This window comes from Phyllobates terribilis, unplaced genomic scaffold (genome assembly GCF_046119375.1).
Source record: "Phyllobates terribilis strain yellow unplaced genomic scaffold, ASM4611937v1 Scaffold_2__4_contigs__length_985480577, whole genome shotgun sequence".
Taxonomy (NCBI): Eukaryota; Metazoa; Chordata; class Amphibia; order Anura; family Dendrobatidae; genus Phyllobates; species Phyllobates terribilis.
In genome coordinates this window covers 412,993,035-413,006,972 of record NW_027362762.1, presented here as the reverse complement: position 1 = coordinate 413,006,972, position 13,938 = coordinate 412,993,035, and the positions used below count along the sequence as shown (strand labels likewise).

Below are 13,938 nucleotides of genomic sequence, written 5' to 3'. Positions count from 1 at the left end.
CGGTCTGTGTTAAATGTCAGTGATTGACAGCTGGATTTAACAGGTTAACAGCCATAGGCGGAGCACCGCTGCACCCACGGCTGTTAAAGGCACATGATGGCAGAATAAATCAGCCGTCATGTGCGTGGAAAAATGCAGGCTCAGCGTGCGAGCCCGCATCAAAGGCAGGGACAAGACATGACAAATTTTAGAAAACCTTACACCACGAATTTTACTTTGGAATAAGATTTGTGGTGAGGCGAACGTAGGTGCACACCACTTTTAAGACATATGGACCTTTCTTTTAATAGGCATTGTTGTTCGTCTCACTGCACAATGTCTGTCTTAATGTGTGGGGCCTTCATCTTGGCATGAGGGATATCTGTTTTTTGCGACGTGACCCTGTGTATTCAGAATATGCCCCTATATAGAATAAGGGAAGCCTCCTCTTATGTAGATAAGTGCAACTTTCTTGAAAACAAAACATTATTGTTTCTTTACCTCTGTTCTAAGCCTCAAAGGAAAAAAACTGTGCAAATACAGAACATAATTTGTATATCTGTATTAGTGCTATAGAATAAACTTTATTTGTTGAAGACAACCTCTTTAAAGAGTTTCTAAACTTTCGTTTTTAGTTTATTTTTTATAATTGTGTCCAGCAACATTATGAAACTTCCCAAATCACTTTACTAGGGGATTTGTCTGTATTTCTGTAAAAAAATGCATTTAAGTTGCTCCCAAACCCCTGCTTTTTTCCCTGCCTTCAGTTGCACTGAATTTATACATTTGGAGTACTGATGATGTTCTGATTAGCATAAAACTCAGAGGAGGAGACAAGTGCTGACCCTTTCAATGCTAGCATTAGTAGTCCAAATGAGTATATTCTTGTATAAATCCAGCTAAAGGTAGGCAAGTAGATTGGAGAAAAACTACTAGGAAGCCACTTACATACATCTTTTTACAGTAATAAAGACAAATTCCCTAATAAAATTATTTGCTAAGTTTCATAACTTTCCATGCTGGATACAATTATGTACTTTAGTTACTCTTTAAATTTACTAGAAAAAATGCGACTGCGACATATGCCCTTTACAAAACAGCATTTCTGTCCATTTTTATTATTAATTGAATTTCTATCAAGTCCAAGTCTCAGAAAATATGAATCTATTTCCAGCCTGATAAAACTGTGAAGGGCAAAAGTAAAGTCACAGTATGATTTCACTTTTGGAATGTTACATCAAAAGGTTCACAGAGATTTTAGTATCTAAGGTAACTTTATTTGACATCTTTTTAGCATATTTGCATTTATAAATTAATCCTAATAAAAATCATGGAACTTTTCATTTAGATACAAAACAATTCCTTGCAAATGTTTTACTAGTAGAGAAAATTAAATCATATATTCTAGAAGCTACAACTGACCTGATTTTTAATTTATTGACCTTTTGACTTCTATGCACGTATCGTAAAGGTGCATACTGCCGCACATCTAAAAATAGCAACTCAGGTATAATCTACAAAAATGTACAGGCAATAATGTATCTCTATATCAGTATGAATCCAAACTAGAAGGCACAATTTTATGTTCTTCACATATAGTATGCGTTTTTATTATTTATTTTGCTTACTTATATAGCACCATCATATTCCACAGCTCTTTACAGACATTAGCATTACTGTCCACATTGGGGCTCATAATCCAATTTCCCTATAAGTATGTCTTTGAGTTACGAGAGGAAGCCCTAATTCTCAAAGGAAACCAATGCAAACACTTTGTAGATATTGTCTTAGGTGGGATTTAAACCTAGGACCCCATTGCTGTAAGGCAACAGTGCTAAGTACCACTATGTTTGACATCCAGCTTCTGGATCTTGCAGTTATACATTCTCGTGCAACTAATTACTATGCAACAACATTTTAGAACAGAATAGTAGAGTAATATGTGGACTTAGTAAATGTTTAAAGTATGTGTGGTCCAGAAGTAGTTAACCCCTTAACGACATATGACGTATCGGTACGTCATATGCTGGCTGCCTGATTTTTATGTGCACACTGAGCCCGCATCTTTCCCCACACATGATGGCTGATTTAATCAGCCATCATGTCCATCTAACAGCCAGGTGGAGTTGACCGTAACTGTTAACCTGCTAAATCATGCTGTCAATCCCTGACAGATGCCTTTAACACACGCCGGTAGGTGGCTGCATCAATCCACCCACCCATTGGCACGCCCAAGATGTGATTGTGGGGCGCTAATGGGTTGTCATGACAGCTGGAGGTCGGCTGATGGCATACCATCCTTGTAGAGTGTGTCAATGACTACCTTCTGGACATCTGTCAAGTCAGCAGTGTTCCCCATGATTGTGTAGCCTACTGAAACAGACTAAAGGGACCTTTTTAAATGCGTAGGAAGCCTTTGCAGGTGTTTTTTGTTAATTATTCTAATTTACTGAGATAATGACCTTTGTGTTTTCATTGTCTGTAAGCCATAATCATCAACATTAACAGAAATAAACACTTGAAATAGATCACTTTGTTTGTAATGACTCTATATAATATATGAGTTTCACTTTTTGTATTGAAGAACTGAAATAAATCAAATTTTTGAGGATATTCTAATTTTGTGAGAAGCACCTGTAGCTCCTTTTCAGTGGCCGGCTGTGTAACACAACCTGCACCTGCAATGTATGAAGCAGACTTGGTTTCCTGGTGTATGTCAGATATCGCAAGTTGCAACCTGAGCAGCGTGCGACCTCCAGGCACAGTGAGTTTCGGCATTTGTCCGGGTTTGCCTGGTGCTTGGGACAGCCCTGCTTATATTTATTGATATTATATTTATAAATTGCTTCTAATGTATTATAATATTACCAATTTATTTTTTTAACATTACATCCACTGATTGTGTGACTTCTGCAAGAGCTGAAGTTTCAGTAATCTCAAAGTATCTCAGTTACAGTGTCCATTTTAGGACATGATGAGATGTCAAAATCAAACATCAGAATGATGTCAGTTTGAGGCTAAATACCCTGTCTGACAAGTGACTTTGGTAATTGAATTTTACAACTATAATAATAAACATAAGTCACTGTTCGCTGATGGAACTTGAACCCAAAGTTCTGTGTCCAGAAACCAGTGCATTAACCACTGCGCTATTAACTCAGTTGAATAAACCTTGGAGTTCTATTTGGTTATATGATTTTCAGTGTAAACCTGATTGAAAGTCATTGGGACTTATGCACAGACTGCAAGCAAACCAAATTCAAATGATGTTAGATTTTGATGTGTGAGTCTGATGTGTGACTTTCTTCAAACATCAGAATCAGAATCACAATGACTTTTAGTCACCCTGAGTATTTTCATGGTTGATCTCACCAGACAAGAAAAGATACCAGCTACTGTCATTTGACTGGATAGCTCAATGGTAAGGCATCAGCCTCTGAAACTGCATTGTCATGGTTCAAATCCCAATAGAATTCTTTTTTTTTTTAATTGTGTCTATTTAGCACACAAACTACAAGAGTATTTTACTTTTAATATCTGACATTTTGATTGCCATCTTGACGTGTTAAGAGTTTCAGACATGCTGTCTATTTGCATGGTAAATTACATAGCCAAAGTAAATTGGGAGGCACTAATTTACTACATATCTATTTCCAAGTGACTGTACATTTGCATGATTTCTTAAAGGGGTCTAATGATAAAATTTCATTATTGTCAATTTTTCTTTCCATCCACCCAAGAACTGGCTGCAAACTCCCAATTTACTTTTGCTATGTAATTATTATTATATATCACTACCTAAATAATCAAATAATGAACCTACAGTTTAATGGTAAGGCATCTGTGTAACATAGCTTTGGTTTGAAAGGATAATAATGATAGTAATAATAATAATAATAATAATGGTAGTCATAATAATAATAATAATGATACTAATAATAATTAATAATAAAAAGTTCAGTGTCCCTCCAGGTTTTTCTTGGCTTATGAGATTAACCATGATAATACTCAGGGGGTCTAAAAGTAATTGTGATTCGTATTCTGATGTGTGAGAAAAGTCAGATAACAAAGCAAAGCATTAGTGAAGTTTGTGTGCTAGCCAGCATCATTTAAAAAACAAAAGTTTATTTTTTCTGCACCAGGGATTTCAACTCGGATCACCCAATCTGTGAAGCAATAGAGTTACCATTCTGCCATAAGCTCAAATGATGCTGCTAGATGTTTTTTCTTGGTTTATGATATCTACTATGCAAATACTCATTGTGTCTGGAAGTCCTTCTGATTTTGATTTTGATGTGTGATGAAAGTCAGGTATCAAACTCATTCATCAAACTCATACATCATTTGAATTTGGTTTGGACAATGTCTGTATGAAAGACCTGACTGCACTGAAAATAACATAACCAAATAGAATGCCCACTTTTCATTAATGAGTGTATAGCTCAAATGTAAGTGTGCTGCCTGCAAAACATAAGCTTTTGGTTTCAATTCCCAGTAGGGACACTCAACTTTTTATTATTAATTATTATTACTAATAATGTATTATTATTATTATTACTATTATTATTATCCTTTCAAACCAAAACTATGTGACACAGATTCCTTACCATTAAACTGTAGGTTCATTATTTGATTATTTAGTTAGTGATATATAATAATAATTACATAGCAAAAGTAAATTGGGAGTTTGCAGCCAGTTCTTGGGTGGATGGAAAGAAAAATTGACAATAACGAAATTTTATCATTAGACCCCTTTAAGAAATTATGCAAATGTACAGTCACTTGGAAATAGATATGTAGTAAATTAGTGCCTCCCAATTTACTTTGGCTATGTAATTTACCATGCAAATAGACAGCGTGTCTGAAACTCTTAACACATCAGGATGACAATCAGAATGTCAGATATTAAAAGTAAAATACCCCTGTAGTTTGTGTGGTAAACAGGCATAATTTTAAAAAAATAATAATAATAATGAAATTTCTATTGGGATATGAACTGTGACACTGTAGCTTCAGAGGCTGATGCCTTACCATTTAGCTATCCAGTCAAGTGATAGTAACTAGTGGCTTTTCTTGTCTTGTGAGATCAAACATGAAAATACACAGGGTGACAAAACTTTATCGTGATTCCAATTCTGATGTTTGAAGAAAGTCACACATCAGACTCACACATCAAAATCAAACATCATTTGAATTTGGCTTGCTTGCAGTCTGTAAATAAGTCCCAATGACTTTCAATCAGGTTTGAGCTGAAAATCATATAACCAAATAGAACTCCAAGGTTTCTTCAACTGAGGTAATGCCTCGGTGGTTAGTGTACTGGTTTCTGGACAAAGAATTCTAGGTTCAAGTCCCATCAGCGAACAGTGACTCTTTATTTTTATGATTATTATTACAGTTGTAAAAGTCACTTATCAAAATCACTTGTCAAAATCACTTATCAGGATCACTTGTCAGAATCACTTGTCAGACAGGGTATTTAGCCTCAAACTGACATCATTCTGATGTTTGATTTTGATATCTGATCATGTCCTAAAATGGACACTGTACTCAGTAGTGTTCATCACATATTTATTAGCTGTCAAGTGACAAACTGATAATAACAACTCTAGGATGCCATACTTATATGGCCTAAACAGTGAAGTAATAATTAAAGGTGTTCACAACTGTATTACTACATCAGCAAGAAAACAAGGAATAAAATAAATATGAACCTATCAGCTGTACATGATGGTAGAATTGAGTTTCTAGGTTTAAGTTTACCAAATAATCATTAATTCTAATTTTAGAAAAACAACGGAGAAGAGAAATCTAAATGTTCAGGATATTGTGCTTACCTGCCAGAATATACTATCTATTGTATTGCCCAGGAATCCATCCCGACCCTCTGTGGACACCAGTTTAGGACCCAGAATTGTCATAAATTCGTCAAAGTCCACTTGACCATCCCCTACAAAAAAGAAATTCATATAACATTTTTCTGCTGTTCATTTTATAGCATTGTCATGTGTTACAGGATTTTCCATTAACCTTCTTTAAGTAGTTTACCCACCTAACATAAAATTACTCAGCTTAAAATCAGTAATTCTATTGAGAAGATATTTTAATTAAAAATTAATTGGCAGTGTAGAATTTAAGGATTCAAGGCAACATAGGTTTTGGTTGACAAAGACCGGATGAAACCGAAACATTCTAATGTGTTTTTTTTCAGCCAATACCTTTAATTCTTGTATTCAGATCCTTGGACTCTACATGTAAAATCGACCGGGTGGAAAGTTGAACCAAGAAAGCACTGAGGATTACTAGTGTTGCATGGGATCGCTTCATAAATTCAAAATTAAATTCAAATATAAATCAATTTTGACAAAAATCCAATATTAATGGATCTAGAACTAAACAAAAAATGATTGACAAAGGAAAACACTACTACATTTAGGGTAAGTTCACATTTAGGGGAATTTTTTCATGCTAATTTTGAAGAAGTTCCTCTCCAAAATCCTAGTTCATAATACATATTTTTAATGTTAGTTTTTTGTCACCTAAAAGTGGGATAGCCTGTCTATCCAATCAGTATAGGAACACTGGTGTCAAACAAAATTTGCAACGCAGATTTCCAACCTAAAAGTAGCAGGTAAAGTAAAAGTGCATAGCTACAGGGATAGCAGGCATACCAAACTGCTATAAGGCCAAATAAGTGAGGGGGACATCTATCGCATACTGATAGGATATGTCCAATGTATTTCAAGAGAACAGAGGTTATCCGGTACATACGCTGTCAGGGATAGAAAGATGGCTGCTCTCTCCACTCGTTTCTATAAGAACTTCCAAAATTGCCATGTGAGCGTCCCTAAGAGGAGATTTGAATCCAGAGAAACAAATTGTTTTTCTTAATGCTGTGCCAACCCGACTATCTATGATCCTGCATGAATACCGGTGAGGGGTAATAAGGTACAATCTTATTTATTCATGAATATATATATATTCATATATATATATTCTGTATTTAAAAGGGAAACTTCAATAATGATTGATATATAATGAAAATAGATAAAAAAAAGTGATTGTTGCTGTTATCCAGTAATGACCATTCCATAAAATAAGGTATTATTCTTCATAACCTATTTAAGTTCTTTTGTTTTGATTTGGTTATATTATATTCCATGAGAAGTGACAAAGGTTTTTAAGTGCATGTCAGTGGTTTAACTAAAACATGAATGCTGTTTGTGAATACTCTTATGTTAGCTGACTACAGCTTCCTGAAGTCCTTTCATATGAATCTACACAATTTGTGCATTTAAATGATCTTTTGGTGAAGCAATTACCTGTGTCACTCAGCTTCTTTACAACAGCATAATTTGGACATCTGCGTCTATATCAAGCAGCTTCTGAGCATCACAAAAAATGATTTATGAGTCTATTATTAGTCTAATTTTTCATTTTCAAAATTGTGATAATAAGTAATAATACATTTAATAAGTGCCAACAACTGTTTTAACAGGAAAATAGTACAGCTTCAAGTAATTAGGGCATCTGTTTCTAACAACCGTGAACAGGGAAACACATATCCTTTAATAATATCTTAATTAGCAAAGTACCACTTATGTAATTTTCAACTTCTAAATAATAGCCCAAAACTATTCTTGGAGGCAAAGAAAAAAAACACTGGGTCAAAGACTGTTGATAATTATTCAAGAATGTAATTAAGGAAAGGCAACCCGGGAGTCTGCTGGAAATTATTAATGAGGATCTTTATTACAACTCCATAATAATAGGTGCAAAAGAAAACAAAAAACAGAACAGAAATATAGCTTTATTTAATCCTCTTGGGAAGTGGCACAAATGCTAAAGAATAATGGAGCTCACATGGCAAAGACATCAAAGAGTACATCAGAGGCTGGACAGATATCTGTCTGGGATGATTTAGTGAATCCTGCATTGAGAAGGGGGTTGAACCAGATGACCCAGGAGGCCCCTTCCAACTCTACCATTCTATGATTCTACATTATCTAGACGGAGAAGGTAAATGATTTGGCCAAAGCTCATTAGAATCATTAAACTCTGTCATTAAAGGAGTTTTACCATGATAATAAACCCATTCTGTGTAAAACTTTGTGGAAAAACCACACCCAACTACATTTCTTTTTTTTTCCTTTGGTAAGTTTAACTGAACAATATTTTTGTTATATGTTGTTAACAGTATAGTTCATCTAGTAGTAGCTTTTTAGCAGCAGACTTTACCTGCAGTGGTTAAATATGTGCAGATGATTTCTGTAGTAATTGGATTATGTGACTTTTGTGCTCTATGCAGTTTGCCTGCTTTATGGCCAAGAAGGGATAGTGAGAACATCTTCAGTGACTGTTGGCTTGTACTGCACATGCCCCAATCAGTGTTTTTCTATATAGCTGTCTGACTGCACAGGACAAGGCAACAGCCACACACCGTCATGAAATAAGAGATAGCTATTAGTGTTGAGTGAGCATGCTCGACACTGCTCGGTACTCTCCCGAGCATTTCACTACTCGGGATGTTCGGCGAGCACCGAGCATTTTCGGTTTACTCGGGCGGGACCTCGGGTCTACGTCCTGCATGTTTGGCGCTCTTTACAGAGACAATGAACATGCAGGGATTGCCAGCCAGTCACTGTAATGCCGCAACCATGTTGGTTGTGGGCATTACAGTGATTGGCTGGCCGCACAGCGTCACCTCGAGTATTTAAAACAGGGCGCCGCCATCTTGGACACAGTCGCTCCGGATCAGATGGTGTAGGAAGAGTGCTGCTGAGCTAGGGAGAGATTTATACTGCGAAATAGGTAGTGTAGGGTCTCTAAAGCCTGCAAAATCAAACAAACAGTCCTTCTCAGGACTAATATCCATCACAGATATCAGGCAGGCAGGCTGCATAGGAGACACAGTGGTTATACTGCACTACAGTCCTGTGTGCTGCTTCTCAAATTGGTAAACTTAGCCCCAGGTCTGAGGGGCCAGGAAAAATCCTTTTTTTTCATCTAAATTCTCTTTTTTTTTTTTCTCAGTCAGACTGTACAAATACTCGTCTTATTAACCTTTTGGTATTCCCCCCCCCCCCAAAAAAAAATTGAGTGTGTCTGTGAGTGTTCAGACACAAATATATCTGTTTAAAAGAGTCAGGTTTCGGCCAGATAACTAGAACTGTGGTTTTGCAGTTCCACGGTTCAAATCTCTGTATTATCCACTTTTTTGCATTTTTTCCATATAAAAAAACAGTTTGAGTGTCTCGCTGACTGTGCAGACACAAATATATCTGTTTAAAAGATTCTGGTGTAGGCCAGAGAAATAGAACTGTGGTTTTCCTCTTCCACGGTTCAAATCTGGTTGTAATCCACCTTTTTGCATAAAAAAAAACAGTTTGAGTGTCTCGCTCACTGTTCAGACAAAAATATATCTGTTTAAAAGATTCTGGTGTAGGCCAGATAACTAGAACTGTGGTTTTCCTCTTCCACGGTTCAAATCTGGGTGTAATCCACCTTTTTGCATTTTTTACATAAAAAAAACAGTTTGAGTGTCTCTCTGACTGTTCAGACACAAATATATGTTTAAAAGATTCTGGTGTAGGCCAGAGAAATAGAACTGTGGTTTTCCTCTTCCACGGTTCTAATCTCCTTTTTATTACCCTTTTGCCATTGATAGTGCAAGTGTAACCTATTTTACTTCATTTACAATGGGCAAGGCGCGTGGCAAGGGACATGGAACTGGACGTTCTGGTGATGGTGCGTGCAGAGGACGGGGCCGTGGCCAAGGTGAAAATGCGCCACAACCAACAGCCACATCTTCTCGCTTCCAGTTCTTGACCGAATTACTAGGGAAGCACACAACAACACCACTATTGCTAACTGATCAGTGTGAACAGGTTATTAATTGGATAGCAGATAATACTTTCAGTCACCTGGGCACCACCACCTCCGGTCTGTCTTCCACACGGTCAAGTCTTAGTAGCCGTGAGTCTCGACAGCGTACTCCTCCTCACCCTGATGCTCCTTCCTCCCACCATGCCGAGTGTCGTCAGACAGCAACTGATCCCAAAGTTGGACACTCTGAAGAGCTGTTCACTGATCCATTTCCATATTTGGGCCCCTCGCCTGCACCGCTTGAAGTGGTGGAAGAGGAGATCCCATGTAGTGATGGCCAAATATTTGAACAGCCACAGCCACAGGAAGGCGATGCTGGAAATTTGTCACAAGAGGTAGACGATGACGAGACACAATGGCCACGAAGTGAGGAGGAGGACCGTGGTACGGAAGTGGAAGAGGAGGAGGTGGTGGATGATCTAATAACTGACCCAACGTGGCAGGACAACACGCAGAGCGAGGCCAGCAGCACAAAGGGGGAGGGAGGCAGAGTACCCCAACAGGCAGGAAGAAGCAGTGTGGTGGCCACAGACAGAAGGCGGGCAACCATTCCCCGTAACACCAACATGAGGGACGTTGCCTGTACAACCGGTAGGTCTTCCAGAGTCTGGAATTTTTTTTAAAGACTCTGCTGATAACCCCAAAAAGGCCATTTGTACCACCTGCCAGGCCAGCATCAGCAGGGGTGACAAAACTACCAGCCTGACCACCACCAGCATGATCAGTCACATGTCAGCAAAGCACCCGACTTTGTGGGGCGAACCCCAGGGTCCACGACCAGTGTCAGCGGGTGTCACCACTGCTTCTTCCGCTGTTGTGCGTGTAAGAGAACCCCCTGTTGCATGTGCAAGGCAATCCCCTGTTCATACTGCATGCAAAGATGCCGCCTCCTCTCAGTCTTCACTTGTTATGGCAGTTTCTCAAGAAACAGCATCAATGTCCACGTCCACGTCCCACTGCAGCGTTCAAATGTCCATATCCCAGACCTTTGAACGAAAGCAGAAATTCACAGCCAACACCCCACAGGCCACAGTCATAAATTCGCACATTTTACGACTGCTTGCGTTGGAAATGTTGCCTTTTAGGCTGGTGGAGACGGAATCTTTCCGCAACCTTATGGCGGTGGCCGTCCCTCGGTACTCGGTCCCCAGCCAACACTATTTTGCCCGGTGTGCCATCTCTGCACTACACAAGCACATGTCCCAAAACATCTGCCGTGCCCTCAACAACGCAGTTACTGGGAGAGTCCTCCTGACAACGGACATGTAGACAAGTGCTTGTGGCCAGGGACGGTACATCTCCCTGACGGCACACTGGGTAAACATAGTGGATGCCGGGACCCAGTCGGACCTTGGGATGGAACACATCCTCCCCACACCGAGGATTGCAGGCCCTATGTCAGTCAGAGTTGCCCCCACAGTGTACAGCTCCTGCGCATCATCCTCCTCCTCCTTCTCATGTTCAACCTCCATCTCAGATATCACCACATCAGTTTTACAAGCTGGAAACACTGCAGTACCGCTTCAGCCAAGCGGCAACAGGCTGTGCTGAAACTCATAAGCTTAGGTGATAAACCTCACACTGCTTGTGAGTTGTGGACAGCTGTGAAAGAGCAGGCAGATCTGTGGCTGAGACCGCTGAACATACATCCAGGCATGGTCGTGTGTGACAATGGCCGTAACCTAGTGGCGGTTCTGAGGCGACAAGTACCATGCCTGGCTCATGTGCTTAACCTCGTGGTTCAGCGGTTTCTTAAATTGTACCCCGAGATGCCAGATCTGCTCGTCAAAGTACGCCGCCAGTCAGCTCATTTTCGGAAGTCGGCTACAGCTTCCGCCGCCCTTGCTGTGTTGCAGCAGCATTTGCAGCTTCCGGCACACCGACTGGTGTGTGAGGTCCCCACACGTTGGAACTCTACCCTCCACATGTTGCAAAGGATTTGTGAGCAGAAGAGAGCAGTTTTGGAGTACCAGCTGCAACAAGGCCATTGATATTCAGGTTAGACTCCACACATAAGACCTCAGGAGTGGACCTGGATGTCTGACATATGTACCATCCTGACAAACTTTGAGGAGTCCACCAAGATGGTGAGTGGCGATGACGCCATCATTAGCATCAGCATCCCACTTGACTGTCTTTTGCAACGCTCTCTGCAGAGAATTAAAGAGGAGGCATTGCAGCCCGAATATGATGAGATGGATCAAGCAGCCGTAGCGGGCGATTACACACACCCCAGCCTCATCTCATCCCAACGTGCATTGGGGGACAATGAGGGAGAGGAGGAGGAGGAGGAAGAACAGGAGCTGGTATCATGCGCTGTAGACGGTAGTACCTGTACAACTGTCATACCGTCGGTTCAGCATGGGTAGCCTGAGGACAGGGGGGAGGAGGAGAAGGAGGAAGAGGGCATGGTCAGTCGTCATCTTGGTGAGGACACGGAAGTCTTGCCCGTTACCAGTCTGGCACGCATGGCTGACTTTATGTTACGCTGCCTTAACCGTAACCCTCACGTTGTCAAAATGTTGGGTGACAGTCATTACTGGTTGGTGACACTTTTAGACCCCCGCTACAAGAAGAATTTTCACTCTCTTATTCCTGAGGTGGAGAGGTCTACAAAACTGGGGCGGTACCAGAAGGCCCTTGCTGCAGAACTGATAAAAAAATTCCCATCTGAACAAGCTAGAAGCAGAGGTCACAGTTCATTGCCCAACGAAGGCGTACAGGCAAGAGAGACGCAACTCCAATCCAGCAGAGGCAGGGGAACACTGTCAACGTTCTGGGACAGTTTTCTGAGACCCGCCCAGCTTACAGGCCCTGAGGCGCGGGGTACTCTCACGAGGAGTGGAAAGTTTCAAAAGATGGTGAGGGAGTACCTTGTCGACCGTACCAGCGTCCTCCGTGATTCCTCTGCGCCATTTAATTATTGGGTATCCAAGCTGGACACTTGGAATGAACTCGCTCTGTAAGCCTTGGAGGTCCTGGCCTGCCATGCCGCTAGCGTGTTATCGGAGCATGTTTTTAGTGCCGCTGGGGGAATTATAACTGATAAGCGCACTCTCCAGTCAACTGACAATGCTGACAAGCTGACCCTTATCAAAATGAACAAGGGCTGGATTGGGCCAGACTTCTCATCACCACCAAATGACAGTAGAGTAACATAAAGTCAAATTCACTGTGTTATTTCAGGAGGTGTATTCCCATGCACCGCTTCACCCCACACATGGGTATACGCTTCCTCATTTCGGCTGTTTTTTGCTCTTCTCCTTATCCTCATCCACCACCACCACTATACCACCAGGGTGACCGTGGTCCATGTTGTCAGCACTGCAAGTTCCTCCATCCTAATTTTTGGCAGCTTTTGCTTGGAAGGCATAGGCAAAGACTATGGGAGACCCACTCCTCAATAATGGGACTTATGTTTGTAATATGCTGTACTGCATGGCTCTTGTAAGGGGCATTGCAAGTAGTGTTGAGCCACCCCCGTAGTGTTCGAGTTCGGTTCGGTTCGTCGAACACCCGTGTGTTCGCCGAACTGTTCGTCGAACTGTTCGTCGAACACCTTCGAACACCGTTAAAACCAATGGCAGGCAAACAAAAACACATAGAAACACATAGAAAACACCTTCAAAGGTGTCCAAAAGCTGACAAACTGCTCAGAAGACACAACTAACACATGGAAAAGTGACAAGTACATATAGTCATGCGAAAAGAAAAGAGGTGGAGGAGTAAAAGGAGGGGGAGACACAGATATAGGCATGTCATGCCCTTCTAAAATCCAAAAAGTGAGAAGCCGAGACGGCCAGTCCGCTCCTGCCCGTGCCACCTCCGTGTCGCCGGGTTTGTGCCAGAGCCGCGGTGAACCCTGACGGCCAGCCCCCCTCTCCCAATACTGGTGCCTGTCCGCTGGTGGGTCGAGAGAGCCCCCCTGTGGTGGAGGCAGCTCTAAGCTTTTTAATTTAAATTGTCCCTCTAATTTGAATGAATACACTTTAAATCCATTTACAAGGATCTATTGGAGGGCAAGTCTCATGCCAGCAGCCGCGTAATTCCAGCTCCAGTAGCGTCCACTAAAGC

The 13,938-nt window shown here is 40.8% G+C and overlaps 1 protein-coding gene across 1 annotated transcript in view; it reads right to left on the bottom strand.

Moving 5' to 3' along the window:
- Window positions 1-13,938, bottom strand: part of CALN1 (calneuron 1) — an 834,322-nt gene that overhangs the window by 505,150 nt on the left and 315,234 nt on the right. Inside the window, exon 4 of the mRNA XM_073665133.1 lies at window positions 5,817-5,929. Within this exon, the coding sequence (XP_073521234.1) occupies window positions 5,817-5,929 (113 nt within the window). The remainder of the gene's footprint in view (window positions 1-5,816; window positions 5,930-13,938) is intronic.